Source organism: Mustela lutreola, chromosome 1 (assembly GCF_030435805.1).
Source record: "Mustela lutreola isolate mMusLut2 chromosome 1, mMusLut2.pri, whole genome shotgun sequence".
NCBI classification, from domain to species: Eukaryota; Metazoa; Chordata; class Mammalia; order Carnivora; family Mustelidae; genus Mustela; species Mustela lutreola.
This window is the reverse complement of record NC_081290.1, coordinates 278,309,234-278,331,613: the sequence shown is the minus strand read 5'-3', so window position 1 is coordinate 278,331,613 and position 22,380 is coordinate 278,309,234. Positions and strand designations below refer to the sequence as shown.

The window sequence follows — 22,380 nt, the reverse complement described above, 5'->3', positions numbered from 1 at the left end:
ATGACCTTCGATAGATACGTGTGAACAAGAGCAGCAAACCCGGACCAGACGCTTCCTATGGGCCATGCACTGTGCGCCACCTAGACACTGAGTATTTCATTGAAGTCTTGTGACAGCTCTGAGAAGGGAGGTACTAGTACTCTCCCATTTCGCAGATGAATAAACTGAAGACTGAGGGAGGATAACCTGCGCCAAGTTACAGACCAAAGAACTTGGGCTCCCACCCCGGGCGGTCAGGCTCGGGAGGCTGTGTTTCTCGTCCACTTCAAGACCCTCCCTCTGCCACTCAAATAGTTACCCCGGAGTTCTGTCAGGGGCCCTAAGGATGCTGCTGGCTGACCTGGGGAAGAAAGTGAGCCGTGGTGTGATTTCGGGGCCCATTCCCCTCTCCCAAATACTGTCAGCTCAGAAGTAGTCATAGGAAAATCCTGTGCGCCTGACCAGCACCTGACCATTCCCGAAAGGCCCTCACATACAACAAGGAGCTGAGCTTTAGCCAAAAGGACAGAGGACAAGGGGACTAAAACCCGGGGCTCCAACCCCCACTCTAAGACACCTGAGCCACGTGACCGTCGTTGGAAAGTGAATTCTGAGCTGGGGGCCCAGGCCTGACTTGGGGCACGGGGCCAGGGGACGAGATAACACCGGCAAGCACCCCTGATAAACTCTCACGGGATGATCTCCCTTTGTGGAGGCTTCCACAGCGTCTCCATGAGGCGGGCAAGGGGAGCCCGACCATCCCCATCCCATGCACAGGAAACGAGTTTGCAGAGACGGTGGCTTCGTTCAGGGGCCGGAGTGAGGGCTGGGCCTCTCCTTCTGCAGCTCCTCTCCTCCTCTTTCCTCCCGCTGCTGAACCTCTGTGTGCAGACAGCCTCTTCTACGCAGTCTGAGGTTTTACACTCTGGTGTTCAACCTCACTGTAAACCCCCATGCCCATCTGGGGCTCAGGGGACACATGCAGGGCGAGGCCCTTCTGGAAAAAGGGAGAGCAGGCCGGTGGGAGAGGCCCATCTCACCAGAAACCAGGAGCTGGCAGGCAAAGGCCGTGAGCACCACATGGACCTGGGTGTCTCCCATGTGAAAATCAGGAAGCCCAAGAGGATCACAGAACCCACGACAACACCAGCCTGTCCCAGGAAGTACTAAGGCAATGCACAGAAAGTGCCTGGCACACACAAAAGTACTCGCCAAACATGTACTATTATTTCCAATCTGGAGTGAGCCCTCCAGTTTCTGAGGAAAGGGGCTAACCACATTTGGCGCCTACTATAGGCTGGGCACTGTGGGGTGTGCTTGACAGAGAAGCAGCAGGCAGAGTCAGAACAGGAGGGCTGGGGCACCTGGGTGGCTCAGTGGGTTAAAGCCTCTGCCTTCGGCTCAGGGCATGATCCCAGGGTTCTGGGATCGAGCCCCCCATTGGGCTCTCTGCTCAGCAGGGAGCCTGCTTCCTTCTCTCTCTCTCTGTTTGCCTCTCTGCCTACTTGTGATCTGTCTTTCAAATAAATAAATAAGATCTTTGGGGAAAAAAAAGAAAAGAAAAGAACAGGAGGGCTCTGTCAGACTTCCCAAAGCTTGAATCCTGGTCTCAGCTAATGAACGCTCTGTGCCTTTGAGCAAGGGAACCTCTGGTTTCTTCATGGGTGAAATGGATCAAAATGCCTACTTCAAAGATTCGATGTAAGGATTAAATGAGGTGATAGAGCCCCCAGACGAGATTCTGGTGGGAGCTCATTTAGTATTGCCTGTTAGGGTGTGGTGCGCCTACCCTTGCGCTCTCAGCAGCCGGCCTAACACCGGGATTATCACCAGCCTTTGCAGAGGAGGAAGTCAGGACTCTGGGATGTTAGGGATCTGTCCTGAATCCCAGAGCTATGCCAAGTCTCAATCAGAAGCCAGATATGATGGCCCCAGAGGACTGCAGAGAGACCCCAGACGGATCCCACCTTCAGCCACCACACGGCTCCGCCCTCCTCCCGCAAAGGCAACCCAGAGGGTCAGGACAAGATCACAGAGAGCTTAAGTCTTGGCAGCCCCTCTCTCACCTCTGGCCTGGGTCAGCCGGGTGGATGCCCCTTATGAGTAAATGGCGGGAGACAGTCCTGGGAGTACCTACCCAGAGGCGATCAGCACCCGGGACTGGGCAATGGCCAATCGCTGCAGGTTAGTCCGATTTAAGGTCGCCAGGGCCACCCTTCCGGTCTTGCCGTTGGCTCCGGGGGGACTGGCGGGAGAACCCACGGTCACCCCTGCGGGCGTGTTGGAGGCCTGTCGCCGGATCACCTGCGATGGGACAGTCTTCGTCGGGCCTCGGACGGTGCCCGTGCTGTCCAGTGGCTTGGCCCCAGGGCCTGGTTGGGGGGGCAGCTTGACGGCTCCAGATGGGGGCATGTTCTTGCGGGCGGCTGGGGGCTGCAGCGGACCGGCGCCCCCGTTGGCCACGGCGGCCTTGACGCTCATCACCAGGACGCACTGCGGGCAGGAGCAGGGCGGGGCCGCAGGCGAGGCAGCCGACGCGGGGCTGGCCGGCCAGGACTGGGCCTTCGGCAAGGTGCCGGTGACCATCGGGTAGATGAGATCCAGGCGCCGGCGGACGCGGCGTTGGCGCTGGGTCTGCCGGTTGATCTGGCCCATGGTGCTGAAGTCAATGACGTAGCTAAAGCCGATGGAAGTGAGGTCGATCCAGGGGTGCTGCTTCTCATAGGCGTGCTGGATGGTGATGCCCACTTCCATGTCGTAGGGCGTCCAAGAACCGTTGTCATTCTCCCATTCCCACACCACGCCCTTGCCGGGGGCCGAGGACGGGTCGTAGTAGTTGCGGCGAACCGGGCGGAGCGTCCCTGCCAGAGTGAGATGGAGGACAGGGTCAGGGTCAGCCAGGACTGAAACCGGATTGTGTTACGTTCAGAGGCAAAGAGGAATCGAATCGGTCCTGTTGCGGGGCCAGGCCCTAGGCTGCCCGCTGGGGTAGCAGCTTTGAGTGAGATACCTTCCTGCACAAGGAGTGTGTCCTTGCAGGGGTGGGAGCATCTTGGTGACAAGGTGAAGGGTGTGGGGCCCAGCGGGATACCTGAAAGAGCCCCTGCCCATTTGCAGTTCTGAGACCTTGGGTCTGCAGCCAGACTGATTCACTTCCGAGCCTATGAGTGTATGTAGAACTCCCCAACCTCCTCCCCTGAGAAACAATGAGTCCTTCGCAGAATTTTTGTGAAAATTAAATGTGACCCACTTAATTCGTTCAAGGAATATATATTTGCCAGGTTCTAGATCTCTCCTGCACCTGCACTGAGGCACTGAAAGCCCTTGACACATAGTAGGGGCTCATAAATATGGAACCCCTTCTCCCCTAGCCTCTAAATGTCCCTGCCTGATGATGAAGTTTTAGAACCCAGTTGAGGTTCGGTGCTTTGTGTTCAGCCAGCCTCCTGCTCCCTCATCATCAAGGGCTACTACGAAGGGAAAGAACAAAGGGTCACAGAAGCCTGCAGGCCGGAGGAAGAAGACTCTGCCTCCAGGAAGGCTGCCAAGCAGCCCGTGGAGCTAGAGCATGCTCCCTGTCCCTTTAAGGGTGTAGTAAAAACAAAAATAGAAAATCAGGTTACGAGAACTCTCTTACACTTAGGAGCTTTAAATCATATACTTAAATCGTATATTTAATTCAGTAGTGATGAGCGTAATAATTTTCTATTTCTCTAGCATCTTTCTTTCAAAAAGCCCAAACCCTCCTAAAGATAGGATTATTTTCATTTTCAGTCTCACTAAGGGAGGGGGCAAGGAAAGGGGGCCAGCATCCGTGCAGAGCAGGAGTACAGCAGAAATGAACCTGCGGGACTGGAGGGAAACTAAGCCTGTAAGTCTTGCCTCCTCCCCCACCCACCCCACACCTGGATTCAGACTCATGCAGTCAGGGCTCATTTCATGGATATCAACATCAAGGCTGAAGATGCCCGGGTCAAGGCAGAGTGAGGCGGCCTGGGAGGACCCAAAGGGTGCTTGAATCTCGCATCTGTGGCTTAGGCTCTAGCCATCAAAGTGGTGGGAAAAGGCTCCCCTAGCCGGCCTCTGACCCACCCCCTCCTCCATCCCGGAGGGAGACACCAAGACTGGGGACAGAATTCCATTCAAGGGGGGAAGAAAAGGAACAATGGCTATTCAGGCCTTTGCCAGGGTCATAACCCGCCCCCAACCCCAACTCCGAGCCCCTTAATGACCCAAAACATCAACATTCAGAGGCCGGAGGGAGAAGCAAAACAATTCCCTATTCAGCACCAGGACTTCTGCTGGGGGAACTGTGGTGGGGGTGGGGGGGTACGGGATGGGAGGAAGAGAGGAGGAAGAAGGGGGTGGGCAGGAGCTCCCTGGTCTGCCTCCATTTCCTTCCTAAGTAGCCAGCTCACTGGGGAACAAAGAGCACAGGCTTTGGGTCCAACAGCGGAGGCTCTGTCCCTTCCAGCTGTGTGATTAAGCCTCAGTTTCCTCCTTCGCTTGGGCCAGGGTAGCTACTTCAAAGGGTGGATTTGCAGGTTAAAGGAAGGACTGAATATAAGGCACTAAAATAACACCTGCCACAGGGCAAGAGCTCAATAACAGTTGGTTGATTATCATTGTAATTTATTTTCTATTATATGTCTATGCCGATGGAGACAGCATAGGGAAAGTTGAGTTCAGAGGATGTGGGGTGTGTGTTTGTATGAGTGAAAGAGAGAGATTATAGGTAACTCCTTATACAATCTTTATTATTTAGGAGACTCCTAACTCATCCCATATGATCTTCATGGCAATCCTAAGAAACACCTTTTAGAAATGAGGAGATTACGTTTAGAGAGCTTAAATGACCCTGTTTTATATTCTTTCCAGGGTGGCAGGGGCAATGCACTTGTCCAGTGCTCCCCAGTGTACCCAAGAGGCAATTTTTAACAGTGGGACCAACCTCAGAGATGCTGGAGAGCTGCCACTGAACTTCTGGAAGCTAGCTGTGGCTCCCCCAGGTTTAGCTCCCCCATGCTTGCCTTTTCCTCTACTCCTCTCATCCTCCTGCGTTCCCTTACCTACTATTTCCCAGCTCCCCCCCCACCTTGAGACACCCTCCTTTGCCATTTTTACCTAATGAAGTTACCCTCATTCGGGTCCTATGCCATTTGCCAACAGTTTCCTGAAATGTTCTCCCAGTCCAGGCCCCCTGCCTCCCGGGAGGTCTGGGGTACTTATCTGTGGATTCCTGCCCCTGCGCTGTGTGTGCCTGTGCCGGCCTCGGCATTCTTCGTAAGGGGGTCCTTAAGCAAAGGCAGAGACACCACCATCCAGCCCTAAGCTCTAGCACCTAGGGCGCTGCCTGGCTCTCAGAAGGACTCAGTTAACGTGCTATGATTGACGGAAGACTTCTGGCTACTTGGGCATTTAATCATTAATCCCATGCTGCTACTCAACCCACCGGCTGCTCTGCGGATTCTGGCCCTACTCAAATAGCTTACAATCTAAAACTAGACAAGTGTGCGCATCACTATTTATGAAGCAGAATGTGCCAGAAGAAGGGTGCCCACAAAAGGCCCGGGGGCTGAGAGAATTCACCCACATCCCTTTCGTGCTAAAACCCCTTTCCACGACCTCCCCTTAGGTCACAGGATCTGACCCTCCCAGCCCCCAATGTCTGCGGGCCACCTCATGCCCCGGGACCTGTGCCCACGTTGGAGCAACAGTGACCTCTTCTCCACTCCCCCAACCTCCCTGCTTCTCCTTTGGGGCCTTTCCACAAGGCTGGTTCCTTTCCCAAACCCTCTGTCATCTTTTTTGTGCTCATCCTTCAGAGTTTGCTCATTTCCTCAAGGAAACTTCTCCGGGCTGCCCTCACCAGGTCAGATTCCCACTCTTATTTATTTATTTATTTTATTTACAGCATTTATCCTGATGTGCAGTCACACGTTTCTTGGTGGAATTAATTTGGTGAATGTCAGTCTTTCTTCACTGAACCCCCAGTCCTGCAGGGTGGGTATCAGATGTCTGCTCATGGCTGTCTCCCTGGTGCCTGACATGTCCCAGGAGCTCCATAAATACTGACTGAATAAATGAAAGAATGACGGGTCGGAGAACATTTCAAAGAAATGGATGACAAGGACCGCAAGGCTTGCACGAGAAGGAGAATTTCAACAGGCGAAAATGGCATCTCACTAGAAGGGGCTTTGTGACTACTTGGGGGAGGGGGTGTCAGAGAACCCTAAGGGAATACATAAAGATAAAAAGACATCTGTTTGTCAGGAGTCAGGGGGGAATAGAAGGCAGAGAAACCTGGAAAGATGTGTTACAGCCAAAGCAGAGACAGTCTGGAGGGCCAGGCAGGGATGCTGGGTTTTATCTGTAGGCACTGAGGGGCCAGTGATGTCTGTGACACAGAAGTGACGGGACCAGAGCTGCTCTGGTCATGAATTCCACATGAGAGGTAATGAGGGTCCTGGCAGTGAACATGAAAAGGAAGTGACAGACTGGAGGGACCCTAGGGAGAAGAAGTGGGTAGGACTTGACCTTGAGTAGCTGAATGCTTTCGGTGACAGATTCCAGGATCACCTGCTTCCGAATCTCCTGGGGTGCCGATTAGCAACACCTTCTAGAGTTCCCACCGACCACTACGAGGAATCACTGGCCTCTCTGGGGCCTGGGAATCTGCATGGGAACAGCCACCCCGGATTTTCATCACGCACAAGAATTTCAGCAGCTGGGCCACAAGGTCCATGCGCCTCGCTCGGCACACTGGGCACCTAAACAAGGCTCTGAACAAGAGTCAAAGAATCCTGAGGTCTTGACAATGGGCAGGTGATAAAACGGTGGCACCATCTGCAGGCAGAAGGGTGTCAAGGGTCAAGGGGAAGAGCTGGATTTTGGAGGGAAAGGTGCTGAGTTCATTCAGCCCCAGCGGGTTAGAGACAGAGGCAGACCTCAGAACCAAAGCTGTGGGACAGAAGAATGTCACTGTGGGGTTTCCGTTCTCTATTGTCAGAGACCTCCGTAATCTGGAATGGGTGAGTCCTGGCCTCTTCTAAACGCAGGACCATGAACCAGATGATCTGAGGAATCCACTTAGTCCTTGGGTGCAGTGACCCAAAGAAAAAGCCTCTAATGGGATAGAAATAATGAATGGTCATAAACTAGGCAAGGAGAAAGAGAAAGAAACTCCGTTTTTCCTGGCAACTCAGACACCTGCATTCCAAAGCACCTGAGTTGTTTTGGCTCCTGGGAATTGCGGGAGACACCTTCCAGGCATGACCCTGTCTCAAGGGCACTTTACATCTGTGCATCCCTGTGCCAGAGAATTCTGGGCCCCTCCAACCCCACTGGAATGTCCCACTCAGCCCCACTGGAATGTCCCACGAGGGCAAAGCCCCAGATGTCCCGCTCCTGGGCTATCCCACGTGTCTGCACGAAGTGGGCGTCCCAGAACTGTTCACCGATGACGGAGGAGAGCGTGGGACACTTGATTTGGCATCTCAGCTCTGCCTTTGACTAGCTGTGCAATGGGGAATGACATACTCTCTTCCAAGTTGTTTCCCTGCCTGTAAAATGGGGATGGTAGGTCCGTCCTAAGATCGCTGTGAGGACTAAACGACAATGCGTGCGATGGGCCTGCGGCCTCCCCCACAGTGTCACAGCCACGTGGCCCTCATGACACTCGCGTCCTCTCCGGTGCTCACACAGGGCAGAGGGTCTTGTGGGGACCTAAACATCAGCTTCTGTCAAAACCACTCATCTCTCTCCATCTGACCTTTCTCACCATATTAAAGACCCAGAAGAGGCAAAATTTGCAGAGAAAACCTGGAGCTAGAAAGGACCCTGCCTCGCACCAGGTCATTTCTGAGCAGCGTCCTAACTGGTGCAGAGGCCAAACGCAGTCCCCTGGCATGATGACAGGACAGGGCCCAGAGGATTCTTAAGGCTGCGCTTCATTCCACAGAGAAACACGAGGCCTGAGCAGCTATATGACTTGTCCAAGGTCACACAGGAAGCCAATGAGTCTGCCGTGAGAGCCTGAGTCCCATCTGCCCACGCCCAGCCTGGGGCTCCCCACGTCCTGGGGCTGGAGCCCTGCAGGTGGTGACCGTCAGAGGTACTGACGATACAGGGGGCACGGATGCTGAAGGACACTGTCCTGTGACAGAAAAGGCGAGTCTGGTCAAGATAAATGACCACAGATGGACAGGACCCAACCAAGGCTCTGGGAGCAGCCAAGACCATGCCCTCCACCGTCCACCTTCTCCCTTCCTCCAGATTCCTTAGCCCAAAACACTCGCGGAGACCAGCACCGAGTGCAAATAACCTCAAACCCAGACACGGTGAGGGGAGGAAGGGCCCAGAGCAAACAAAGGCAGCAGAGGGTATCTGTGACCTCCCAGCCATCTCCCTGGAGACAGGGTGGGCATGGCTGGAGCCCGGGGAGCCCGGAGTCTGAGGCCTCCCTCCCAGCAGGGCAGGCAACTTTTGAAGAAACAGGGCTCCCGTGTCAGGAAATGTCCCCACATAGAGGAGGCAACAAAAAGAGAGAAGACTCGCCTCTAGGCAGGGGACTTCCAGCTCTCCTTTGTTTATGGGGATGTTTCTGGTTCCCAGCTTCAAACTGTGGCTTGGGGATGGCGGGTAATTTAATTAAACATTGCTAGGGCTTGGCTGAGGTTGCCTGGGCGCCGGCAGGATAAAGTTCCTACCCTGTCGTGGCCTCATCAATGAGCTATATTGAGAGGAGCTCTGCGTCTGCTGGCAGAGAAGGGAGAGGAGGGGGCTCCGAGCCCAGAAACCCAGAGATTCTATTCTGCTTTGACAAGCTCCTTGACAGCCCGGCATTCCTGGGAATTCAGCCCAGCGCCTCCGGCACCCAGCACAGGGCCTGGCACTCGGAGCGAGGCGCTCAGTACCCGCTCACCCACCGACCACTAGAATGAGCGCATGGAATCCAAAGCAGTCTGAGTCCTGCGCCTCTAAGACGGACTCGAATATAAAACAGGCCCCGCGGCCGTCTTTAAAATGATGCAGGGCTAGCTCTCTGCCTCCGGCCTCCAGTCTGAGGGGACTCATGGCTGTGGTCAGCCTGTCCCCAGGGAAGGGTAGTCAGACCTGGGGGAAAGGGGGGAGATAATGCTTCAGTCCCTCAACCCCATGTTCTCTGTGCCTTCACTTCTGTCAAAAGGTCGTCTTTCTTCCCCATCTTAGACACCCCAAAACAATGATTAAACTTCACTCCCTCCCAAATGTGGGACAGAGGCTGGGACCTTTATGTCACCAGGGTGTTTCTCCATATGCTAAAGAGATTCAGGCTGAAACAGAAAAGCGAACACCTTCCGGCCTGCTTATTCCGGAGCAGGACCGGAATGCCCTGTCAGCAGGTGTCTTAACTGCGAGTCCTCCTTGGTCCCTCCTCCGGGGCTCGGCAAACCATCACCACCCCTCACCCCCAATCCGCCGCCTCCAACCTCACCCCCACAACCTTTACCCCAATTGCCCAATTACATCCTCCCCCTCCCCCTGCACCACACTTAATCCTCTTTCTCAATCTCCCTACATTCCTCCGCATTCCCCCCTCCCCCCAGGCGCTCTCAGCCCCACCTCCCTCCGTTTCTCAGCAGGGTTTAAGCCCCTCCAGATGCTAAGACTTCTGGCATCCTTTCCCTCCAGAAAGCTTTACTCAGCTGCCCGGTATCTGCAAAGTCCCTGGCAAAAAGGCTATTGGTAGTTACGATTAAAGATGGGGACATGAGGGTGGAAAGACGCCTCTTTCCCATGACAATTCTAATTAGCACACAGGATGTGGGGGCTTTCCAAGGCGGCTGGGATGCCCGGCTCAGGCAGCTGTTCTCTGATCCTCTGGGACTCCCCGGGTCATCCTGCTTAGCCCTTCCCCAGCACACCTGCTTCTGCAGGCTCCGGGGTCACACTCTTGGGAAAGCCCAGCCAGAATTCCAGAAACAGTCTCCCACCCTCGTAAAGAGAATCCTAGAAAGGCAGACTTGTCCCAGGTCCTCTGAAGCCTGGCCACCCTGAGCTGAGCGAAGACCAGCTGCTCGGTCCTGCCAGGGACCCATCCCCCTGACCTCCTCCCTGCAAGGCTTTCCGCTTTGCTCTGACCTGGAAAGGCTGGTCAGCAAGCAAGTGGGATTGTGGCGGCCACAGTGGCAACTGGATTCACATGAAAAGATAGGGGTTTGGTGCTCTGGGAGACCAGAGTGTCCCTCAGAGGGGGCAGTTTCAGGAGGAAGCTTGGGTACCCTTCCTCCTTAGGAATCCACCACCTCCTCCTCCTACACGGACAAAGGGAGCGGCTTCCCTGCCAGGCATTCCGGAGCCGCGTCCCTCCCCCTCCTCTCCCCATCTGCTCAGGCCTGTTGCTTCAGCACTTGCAGTGCAGAGGCGGCACCGGCCAATGCCACCGCATCCAGGGCCTTCCATGTCCCGGAATCCCCCAGCTCCCGGTGCCCCTCCCAGGGCGACCACCCTTCCCATGCTAGGGCACCGCCAACGCCTCCGGGGAACCCCTTCTTCCCTTCCGCGGGTCCCACCCCCGGGAGCCAGCTGTGGGAAGGCATCCCACACAGAAGGGGCAGAGGCAGTCAGGTGGGTGACGAGGGGGACGTGTGTCAGTCCCAAGGGTGCCTGAGGCAAAGCAGGGTCAGCCAAGGTGTGAGGATGAGAGCAGGAAGCCTTTCCCAGCGGCTGGGATGGCTTGCGGGCTGGGCCGGCCCTCGAATTTCTACACGGGAGAAGTTGGGGCCAGCGAGCGCTTAAAAGGGGGCGCGGAAAGGGGTCACTTAGGGGCTCGCTTGAGGCTCCCTCTGCATAACGAGAACCCTGATAGTACTTGCAGGGACATTTATTGCAGGGGGATTGTAAGAGGATGGTGGGGAGTAAAGCGCCCCCTCCACAACCACCTCCCGGTGACACACTGCGCGGAGTTGAGGACTGGGTGGGTCCCGGGGGGCTCTCGAGGCAGGAGATCCCAGGGCAGGGAGGGGAGGTGGGCGCGGGTGGGGCAGGGGCGCCGGCTCACCCGTGTCCTGGCGGAACTGGTTCATGGACTGCAGGTCGATGATGTAGGGCGCGAGACGGCTGTCCACCTGGCCCAGCACCACGCTGCCCCCCGCGCGGGGCCCGGCGCGGACCACCGCCTCGATGTGGTGGCTCACGGCCGGGCTGTAGGGACGCCAGCGGCCGTGCTCGTTCAGCCATTCCCAGACCACCACGGCCGAGGCCAGGAGCATGGCGAGCCCCGGGCTGCGGCGGCGGCGGCGCTGCTCTGCCTGCCTCCCGGGCCCCGCGCGCGGGTCCTCCTCCGCTTCCTCCTGCGCCGCCGCCCGCGGGCCTCGGCCGCGCCCCCAGCGCCGCGCCCCGCCGCCCCGGGCAGCCTCAGCTCCGGCCCATGGGCCGCTCCCCAGCCGCGCATCCACCGGGGCCCGGACACCCGGGCCGCCCGGCTCCGACCGCGCGCCGCCGCCGCCGCCGGGGTCCGCCGCTGCCGCCGCTGCTCCGTGGGGTCCAGCGGCTTCATGCAAATACCCGGCTTTCCGCAGACGGACCCCCGCCTTGCAAAGCCCGGGCGGGCGCGCGGCCGGAGCTGGGCTGCCGGGGAGGCGAGCCCCGAGCCCTCGCACCAGTTGCGCCTCCGGCTCTGCAGACGCCGGGGTGGGATCTCGCCGCGCGCTCGCGCTCGGAAAGGCACGCCGGGCTCCCCTCCCCGCCCGCCCCCCCTGCCCACCCTCTGGCCGCGCGGACGCTGTCGCCGTCTCGCCGAGAGCTCCCCCTCCCTGCGGCTCTGCTCAGTCGCCTCCAGAATGAAGGGCCCCTCCCGAGCGGGGCGCTAAGGCAAACCCGCACCTGCGGGGGTTTCCCCCGTCCCCAGGAGCCCCAAAGCGACAGGCCATGACGCGGCCCCGGGACCGCAGCTGTCGCCCGCCACCGCTTTGCAGCCTCCCTCCCAGAAATGGAATTTTCTTTCTTTCTTTTTTTAATTCATCGTGATCGGTGTCCGCAGCGCCAGCTCCGAGACACGATGTCTCCGGCTCGCGCACGCACTCGCACTCACACACTCGCACACACGCGCCCGCACCCCCACGCCCTCCTTGCAGGGCTCCTATTACCTCATCCTCGCCCGCATCCTTAGCTGTCCGTCAAGGATGCGGAGCCACGCCCCTGACTGCCAGGCCGCTGCCCCGGAGCGCACACGCCCCCTGCTGGCCCAAGGCGACGCGTGCGGCCCAAGGGCCTCAAGCTACGGCTTGAGACTCTAACCTCTGCTCCTCGGACCCAGGGCAAAGGGATGCAGCAATTTGATGGACGGTGGGTTTATGTCGTCCATGTGGAGCGCAAATGTATTTTTTTCTGGTCTGCCTCGATGATGCTATAGTCCAGAAAGTACAGGCTACATCGATTTATTCCGCAGAGTTTCTTTGAAGGAAATAATGAGACACTAGGACAGGCACAAGCCAGGCTTGGCTATTTTCGCTGTCACTAGTTAACATGGAAAATAATCTAGAAGGGCAGATGAACTTCAGGATTTCGTGTTAATTTTGCCAGAGAACGCAGACTTCACATGAATTTACATGATGAAGAAGATCCAGGATAAGATAGAGAAATATAAAAACAGTGTATGTGTTCAGGACTGGGATTACGAATCTCTTTGAGACACTCCTTTTCTCTCATAGTTTCATAAACTTTTTTTGTTGTGGAAGATTTGCTGTCCCACAGCCATCCTTTCTTCTATCATTAGTATTACCCCTAACTTCTTCATCCCTCTGCCCTCGCCTCGCCCCTCACAGGGTTCGAAATACAAAGCAAAAGAAAAATATCAGAAATGTTCTTCTTGCAGCTCCTGGGTGGCTCAGTTGTTGGGTCTCGGGCCGAGCCCTTGGCTCGGGCCATGATCTCGGGGACCTGGGATGGAGCCCCACATCCCGGTCCCTGCTCAGCGGGAAGCCTTCTTCTCCCTCTCCCACTCTCCCTGCTTGAGTTCTCTCTCTCGCTGTCTGTCAAATAAATAAAGTCTTTAGAAAAGAAAGAAAGAAAGAAGCAGAAGGAAAAAAAGAAAGAAATCTCCTTCCAGCCTCCAAAAAGCGCTAGGATTGAGGCTACCTGGGAGCCGTGTTCCTAATGGTGCCTTTACCCAAAAGGCTCCCTAGCATGACTTCTAGAGATTCCAGTTAGTCTCTCCCAAAGGCCACCCTCCCAATCCGATTCAATCAACGCCTTCATTAAAACATCACATTTCAGAGTTTGAAGGTCAAAGGGAAAGGAGTAAAGGAGATCTCATTTATCCTACCATTATTATTTCTACTATTATTATTTCTATTTTACTAATTATGAGACTTAGGGAATTTAAGCAATTTGCTCTAGGTTACATATTTAGCCAGAGGGGAAATTGGTATTCAAAACTTAGCTGGACTCCCCCACACACAAAAAAAATGCCTATTCCATCTATGACTGATTTATGAGAATGCTGGAAGTCCCAGGAAGAAAGGAGCGCCTGACCAGCTCAACCAGAAATTCTCAAGCAGGAAACACCTAAACCAGGTGAGAGGGCTGTGAACATGTTAGACCGGCCATTTGAAAGATGACTAGGAGGTAGGAGGAAGCTGGCTTTTACTTATGTCCAGCGTGATTCTGTGTCTGGTCTTGTATCTGCCGGTGTATTGCAACAGAACAAAACTGCCTGATGAGACAAGAGAGGGTTTGTATATAGCCTGATTCGTTTGTAAGAGAAAGTGAATATAAAGTTGACATTAGCCTTCAATTACAGTTGTAAAATGTGTATTTTTGATAAGATGTAACGATTTATGATTTATAATTTATAACGACCCACTTGGCAATCATAATTTATAATTATATGTCAACAATAAAAGTAATGTATTCATTTATACATTTCTCAGATCCCTCAACACAATCTAATTTCAAATAATCTGTACCATAAACCCTCGAAAACCTCAGACATTCTATTTTAGTATCCGAACTATGTCTCCCCAATTGCCTCCTGTTCCCAAGTGGCATACTAATCTGTAACCAAGTGAGGTGCCGAGTTTATAGTTTGGAATATGGCAGCTATAACAAAACCTCACTCACTGAGACGGAACTGGAAAGAAGCCGGTCTGAATCGTTCAAAGGTATTATCTGATGATTTTTCCAAAAAGCACCATTAACCCTTAACACTAAGTTTCAATGAACAAGGCATTCTTTTTTTCTGTGAAATGTTCATTTTTTTCCAGTTACCTATTGCTCTTATCAGACCTCCTAAAATGACGGACTGAAAGCAGCAACAAGCATTTATTTTGCACATGAATCTGTAATTTGGTGAGAGCTTCATGAGGACAGCTAGTCTCTGCTCCGCATGGAGCTCAGGACAGCTGGATGGAGGCTGAGGGCTGGAATCCCGTGCAGGCTTGTTCATTCACATCCAGCGCTTGATTCTGGCTGTCATCTGGGACTTCGGCTATGCCTATTCACGCAACCACCTACACATGGTCTATGTTGTCAGTTGGCTTCTTCACAGCATAGAGGTTAGGTTCCAAATGAGTAGGACCCAACAGAAAGAACCAGGCAGAAGTTGCAATGACTTTTCTTTCAGTCTTTTGTTTTTAAATAATTGTAGATTCACATGTCATTGTAAGAATTCAGACAATCCCATGTTTTCCCCCTATATTATCCAACGGTAGCAACTTGCAAACCTATACTTAGAAAAGTATCCTACACGGGGTGCCTGGCTGACTCCGTCAGTAGAATATTTGACTTGGTCTCGGGGTTTTAAGTTCAAGCCCCATGTTGGGTATAGAGATTACTAAAAAATAATAACAACTCTTTAAAAAGTATTATACCATATCACTACTGATATAGACACCGTCATGATACAAAATAGTCATAATTCTGCTCCTTTATTGATACAATATCACTGTATCACATATTATACAATATACAGAAAATATATACTTTGTATATAAGTGTATACACAATACACATTTCTATTACCACAGTGATCCACTATGTGGCCCTTTTATTGCTACAACCAATCCTCCCCCTACCATGCTGTCCTTAACCTCTAACAATCACTAATGTATTCCCAAATCTGTAATTTCAGGAATGTTAAGTAAATGAAATCACAGACTATGTAACCTTTGGGGACTAGTTTTTCCTATTCAGCATTATTCTCCAAAGATTCATCCAGATCGTTATCAAGGGTTTGTTCTTTTTTATTGCCAAATAGTATTCCATAGAAAAAATGCACTATATTGCTCACCCACTGCAAGACATAATAGTTTGGGCTATTATGAATAAAGCTGCTATGAATGTTCATTTACCAGTTTTTGCATGAACATAAAGTTTCCATTTCTTTGTGATAAATGCTCAAGAGTACAATTGCAAAGCCATAAGTTTAGGGTTTTTTTTTTTTTTTTTGGCATCTATATATCCTTTTTTTTTTTTTTTTTAAGATTTTATTTATTTATTTGACAGACAGAGATCACAAGCAGGCAGAGAGGCAGGCAGAGAGAGAGAGGAAGGGAAGCAGGCTCCCTGCTGAGCAGAGAGCCAGACGCAGGGCTCTATCCCAGGACCCAGGGATCATGATCCAGGACCCAGGGATCATGACCTGAGCTGAAAGCAGAGGCTTTAACCCACTGAGCCACCCAGGCGCCCCTCTATATATCCTTTTTAATGAAATGTTTGTTCATGCCTTTTGCCATTAATTTTTTTGTTGTTGTTGAAACCTGAAAGTTCTTTGTATATCTAGTTAATAACCCTCTGGTGGATATGTGGTTTGTAAATATTTTCTCCCCATCTGTAGCTTTTCTTTTCTCTCTTTTTGCAGGGTCTTTCACAAAGCAAACATTCTTAATTTTGATGAAGTCCAATTTCTCAAATTTTCTTTCTATGGTTTCTGTTTTCTATGTCAATCCTAGGAATTCTTTGGCTGGTCCTAGGATTTGAGTATTTTCTCCTGGAAGTTTTTTGTGGTTTTAGAATTTATGCTTAAAATCTATGATCCATTTTGAGTTGATATTTGTATGAGAATGAAGGTTGGTTTGGATTTATATTTCCTTCCTTCCTTTCTTCTTCCTTTCCTCTTTCCTCCCTCTTCTCCCTCCTTCCTTGCTCCCTGCCTCCCTTTCTTTCTTTTTTTCTGCCTATGGATGTTGAACTGTTTCAGCACCATTGGTTGAAAAAGCTATTCTCCCTTTTTTCGATTGCTTTTCTATCTTTCTCAAATATCTGTTTGGACATATTTATGTGGCTCTGTTTCTGGTTTCTCTGTTCTGTTCCACAGATCTGTGTGTCTCTCTTTACACCAGTGCCACAGAGTGCTGGTGAATAAGCTGTGTGATGTCTTGTTATAAATTGGGTATATTTTATATACTCAATATATAAAGACTGGTTCCTCCCACTACATTCTTCTCTTCCAAAAATGTTTTACTTATTCTAGTTCTTTTAATTTCTGTATAAAAGAATAATCTTGTCTATCTGCAAATACATGTGCTGGGATTTTTCGAGGAATTGCACTGAAGCTGTAGATCAATCTGGGGAGAACTGACATCATTTTGCTATGCTGAGTTGTCAAACCCAGGAACGCAATATGCTTCTCTAGTTAGATCTTTGATTTGTTTTATTAGTATGTTGTAGCTTTCATCACACATGTGCCGTACATGTTCTGTTAAACTTATGCCCAAGTATTTTGTTTTTGGGGGTGTGCATGTAAGTGGCATTGTAGTTTTCATTTTTTTGTCCACATGTATGTTGCTATGTAGAAATACAATGGAATTTTGTACATTTACCTGGTTTCTTCTAACCCTATTGGTCCAGGTGTAGGTCTAGGAGTTCTTTTGCAGATTCCTTGGAATTTTCCACATTTCTGGAAATGGGACTATTTAATTCCTCCTTTCTTTTTTTAAAAATTTAATTCTTTTAATAATATATAATATATTATTTGCCCAAGGGGTACAGGTCTGTGAATTGTGAGGCTTACACACTTGACAGCACTCACCATAGCACATACCTTCCCCAATGTCAACCCAACCACCTTCTCCACACTCCCTCCCTTTCTTACCATATTATAATTCTAATTTCCAGTGCTATGTTGAATACAGTGGTGAGAATGGGCACTCTTGTGCCTTGTTTCTGATCATATGGAGATAGCATTTAGTCTTTCATTGTTAGATATGATATCAGCTGTAGTTCTTTTCTTTTTTAAATGAAGGGGGCAGAGGGAGAGAGAGAGAGTCTTGAACAGACTCCACGCCCAGTGTCAAGCCTGATGTGGGTCTCGATCTTACAACCATAAGATCACAAACTGAGCCAGACACCCCACTAGATGTTTATTTCAAATATTCTCTATCAAAATGAAGAAATTCTCCTCTATTCCTATTTTTCTAAGCATTTTTCTTTTTTGGTCACGAACATTTATTGAGTTTTATCAGATCTTTTTTTCTGCATCAATTGATATGTTCATGTGATTTTTCTTCATGTGATTTTTCTTCCTTGGTCTGTTAATATGGTAGATTGCATTGATTGGTTTTCAAATGTTGACCCAGATTTATATCCTTGAAATGAACTCCATTTAATCTTGGTGAGTAATGCTTTTAATATATTGCTGGATTCTGACTGTTAGTATTTTGAGGCTTTGGAGGCATTATGAAAGATACCAGTTTGTAGTTCTCTCTTTCTCTCTACTGTCTTTGTATGGCTTTGATATCAATGTAATATCAGCTTTATAAAATGAAGCATTCCACCCTCTTCTACTTGCTGGAAATTTTTATGTATATTGGTGTTAATTCTTCTTTAAAAGTTTGGTAGAATTCTCTGTTTTATTAGTACACTAATATGCATTGTTTTAATTTCAAATTTAAGCTATTCATTGCTGATGGATAAGAAAGCAACTGATTCCTGTATAGTAATCCTGTGTCTTGCAACCTTGTTATCATTGCTTATTAGCTCCAGAAATGTTGTTTTTGTTGATTCTTTGGGATTTTATATGTAGTACATAGATAATCATGTCATCTGTGAGTAAAGATAATTTTATTTCTTTCTTCCCAATTAGTATCACTTTTGCATTTTTTTCTTGTCAAAATGCATTTGGTAGGACTTCTGGTATGATGCTGAAGAGGTAAGAGCAGATATCCTTGTCTTGTTTCCAATCTTAGCAAAGCATCCAGTCTCTTACCACGAAGTATGTTAGCTGTAGGTTTTTGAAGATGTTCTTTATCAACCCAAGGAGGTTGCCCACTATTACTATTGTAATTTGTCAAATGCTTTTTCTGAATGTATTGATATAATTATATTTTTCTTCTTTACCCTGATGATGTCATTACACCAATAAGCTACATTAGTTAATTTTTTAAGGTTAAGTCAACCTTGCATGCCTGGAGTAAATCTCACTCCTCTGCTTTTTTTTTAAATTAATTTTTTATTTTTTATTAACATATCATTTATTATTAGCCCCAGGGGTACAGGTCTGTGAATCGCCAGGTTTACACAATTCACAGCACTCCCCCATGTCCATAACCCCACCACCCTCTTGCTCCCGACCTCCACCCTCAGTTTGTTTTGTGACATTAAGAGTCTCTTATGGTTTGGGTCTGTCCTGATCCCATCTTGTTTCATTTATTCTTTTCCTACCCTCCAAACCCCCCACATTACCTTCAGCTTCCTCATATCAGGGAGATCATATGATAATTATCTTTTTCTGATTGACTTATTTTGCTCAGCATAATACCCTCTAGTTCCATCCATGTCGTTGCAAATGGCAAGATTTCATTTCTTTTGATGGCTGCATAGTATTCCATTATATATACATACCACATCTTCTTTTTCCATCCATCTGCTGATGGACATCTAGGTTCTTTCCATAGTTTGGCTATCATAGACATTGTCTAAACATTCAGGTGCAAGTGCCCCTTCGGATCACTAAATTTGTATCTTTAGGGTAAATACCCAGTAGTGTGATTGCTGGGTTGTAGGGTAGCTCTATTTTCACCTTTTTGAGGAACCTCCATGCTGTTTTCCAGAGTGGTTGCACCAGCTTGCATTCCCACCAACAGTGTAGGAGGGTTCCCCTTGCTCTGCAATCTCATCAGCATCTGTCATTTCCTGACTTGTTAATTTTAGTCATTCTGACTGGTGTGAGGTGATATCTCATTGTAGTTTTGATTTGTATTTCCCTGACGCCTAGTGATGTGGAGCACTTTTTCATGTGTCTGTTGGCCATCTGGATGTCTTCTTTGCAGAAATGTCTGTTCATGTCCTCTGCCCATTTCTGACTGGATTATTTATTCTTTTGGTGTTGAGTTTGATAAGTTCTTTATAGATTTTGGATACTAGCCTGTTTGCGAGTATCTTCTCCCATTCTGTCAGTTGTCTTTTGGTTTTGTTAACTGTTTCCTTTGCTGTGCAAAAGCTTTTGATCTTGATGAAGTCCCAATAGTTCATTTTTGCCCTTGCTTCCCTTGCCTTTGGCAATCTTCCTAGGAAGAGGTTGCTGCCTGTGTTCTCCTCAAGGATTTTGATGGATTCCTTCCTCACATTGAGGTCCTTCATCCATTTTGAGTCTATTTTTGCATGTGGTGTGAGGAAATGCTCCAGTTTCATTTTTCTGCATGTGGCTATCCAACTTTCCCAACACCATTTGTTGAAGAAGCTGTCTTTTTTCCATTGGACATTCTTTCCTGCTTTGTTGAAGATTAGTTAACCATAGAGTTGAGGGTGTATTTCTGGACTCTCTATTCTGTTCCATTGATCTACGTGTCTGTTTTTGTGCCAGTACCATACTGTCTTGATGATGACTGCTTTGTAATAGAGCTTGAAGTCTGGAATTGTGATGCCACCAACTTTGGCTTTCTTTTTTTTTTTTTTTTTGGCTATTCAAGGTCTTTTCTGGTTCCATATACATTTTAGGATTATTTGTTCCACTTCTTTGAAAAAACAGATAGGATTTTGATAAGGATTGCATTAAATGTGTAGATTGCTTTATGTAGAATAGACATTTTTACAATATTTGTTCTTCCAGTCCATGAGCATGGAACATTTTTCCATTTCTTTGTGTCTTCCTCAATTTCTTTCATGAGTACTTTATAGTTTTCTGAGTATAGATTCTTTGCCTCTTTGGTTAGGTTTATTCACAGGTATCCTATGGTATTGGGTGCAACTGTAAATGGGATTGACTCCTTAATTTCTCTTTCCTCTGTCTTGTTGGTGGTGTATAGAAATGCAACTGATTTCTGTGCATTGATTTTATATCCTGACACTTTACTGAATTCCTGTACAAGTTCTAGCAGATTGGGAGTGGAGTCTTTTGGGTTTTCCACATATAGTATCATATCATCTGCAAAGAGTGATAGTTTGACTTCTTCTTTGCTGATTTTGATGCCTTTAATTTCTTTTTGTTGTCTGATTGCTGAGGCCAGGACTTCTAGTACTATGTTGCATAGCAGTGGTGATAATGGACATCCCTCCCGTGTTCCTGACCTTAGCGGAAAAGCTCTCAGTTTTTATCCATTGAGAATGATATTCGCAGTGGGCTTTCCGTCAATGGCTTTGATGATATTGAGGTATGTACCCTCTTTCCCTACACTTTGAAGAGTTTTGATCAGGAAGGGTTGCTGTACTATGTCAAATGTTTTTTCAGCATCTATTGAGAGTATCATATGGTTCTTTTTCTTTCTTTTACTAAAGTATTGTATCACATTGATTGATTTGCATATGTTGAGCCAACCTTGCAGCCCGGGAATAAATCCCACTTCATCGTGGTGAGTAATCCTTTTAATGTACTGTTGGATCCTATTGGCTAGTATTTTGGTGAGAATTTTTTTATCTGTGTTCATCAAGGATATTGGTCTGTAATTCTTTCTTTTGATGGGATCCTTGTCTGGTTTTGGGATCAAGGTAATGCTGGCCTCATAAGATGAGTTTGGAAGTTTTCCTTCCATTTATATTTTTTGGAACAGTTTTAGGAGAATAGGAATTAATTCTTCTTTCAATGTTTGGTAGAATTCCCCTGGGAAGCCGTCTGGCCCTGGGCTCTTGTTTGTTTGGAGATTTTTGTTAACTGCTTCAATCTCCTTACTGGGTATGGGTCTGTTCAGGTTTTCTATTTCTTCTTGGTTCAGTTGTGGTAGTTTATATGTCTCTAGGAATGCATCTATTTCTTCCAGATTGTCAAATTTGCTAAAATATAGTTGCTCCTAATATGTTCTTATATCCTCTGCTGGTTTTAATTGGTATTTTTTTATTGTAATAAACCATAACCATGAACATAACCGTTTTCTGACTTCTATGGATCTTTTACAAAATTACTGAACCTAAATATGGTCTTGGTGACCTCCCAAACTTGTGCCCTGTCACAGGTTTGGCCAACGGGGAGCTCAGAAGCTAACATGGCCAATTAGAGATGCCCCACATTTGCCCCTTACCATGTATTTTACATATTTACAGGGTCCAGGTATTGGGATGTAGATCTCTTTGTAGGGATGCTCTCCACATTGCCCATGCAACTGACTTGTGATCTTTTGACCTGCTTACACATCCTGGGTGTACCCCTTTCATCTTACAAGAGAACGTTTTTGGCCACACCTGACATTATGACTTGGGAAATCTGAAGGAGCTCACAACATAATGAACAGTTCTGGATGCGTGGTCACTTGATGTTTTGAGACGTGTTCCACTTTTAACAGGGCACAGTAGCACACCAGGAGTTGCTAAGCAAAAGGCATACAATTCTCCACTGCAAATGATGTGATCTTGCTGCAAAACCCCAGGAGTCTGTATTCTGGTTCTTCCACTTAGTTTTGTCATCAACTCCACATGGTATCTTTGTCCTCATCTGACACTTGTGATAGCATATGTTAGGTGAGTCTGCACCATCCAAGAAACAGCACTGTTTTGTTTTTTCATCATAGCCAAGGTCCACAGAAACTTTCTCTAACCTGAGCTTCACGTTAAGGCCAGCAGCCTGTCATCCTTGTAAACAGGCTAAAGAGGTATACGCAGGTATAGAATTTGCTACCTTCAGAAACCAAAGAGACAGTGTACCTCCTTCTTCATAGAAAGGTACACAAGATTCAAGAACTTATCTCTTGGGTGCCTGGGTGGCTCAGTGGGTTAAAGCCTCTGCCTTCAGCTCAGGTCATGATCCCAGGGCCCTGGGATCGAGCCCTGCATCGAGCTCTCTGCTCAGCAGGGAGCTTGCTTCCCTTCCTCTCTCTCTGCCTGCCTCTCTGCCTACTTGTGATCTCTGTCTGTCAAATAAATAAGTAAAATCTTAAAAAAAAAAAAGAATTTATCTCTTTCTTTGGATGAGATGTTCCAGCACATCCCTGATTTCATGGGCTGCTGATTCTTCATAGAGTTGATCTTCTATCGTTTGAAATGTGTGTCTACCAT

General features: G+C 48.8%; 1 protein-coding gene across 1 annotated transcript in view; it reads right to left on the bottom strand.

Annotated features, from left to right (window-relative positions):
• The window catches only part of DTX4 (deltex E3 ubiquitin ligase 4), a 34,975-nt gene extending 23,640 nt beyond the window's left edge, over positions 1-11,335 (bottom strand). Inside the window, exons 1-2 of the mRNA XM_059143195.1 lie at positions 11,021-11,335; positions 2,117-2,840 (exon numbers count right to left, since the gene is read on the bottom strand). Of these exons, the coding sequence (XP_058999178.1) occupies positions 2,117-2,840; positions 11,021-11,231 (935 nt within the window). The 5' untranslated portion in view covers positions 11,232-11,335. The remainder of the gene's footprint in view (positions 1-2,116; positions 2,841-11,020) is intronic.
• Positions 11,336-22,380: the final 11,045 nt, after the last annotated feature.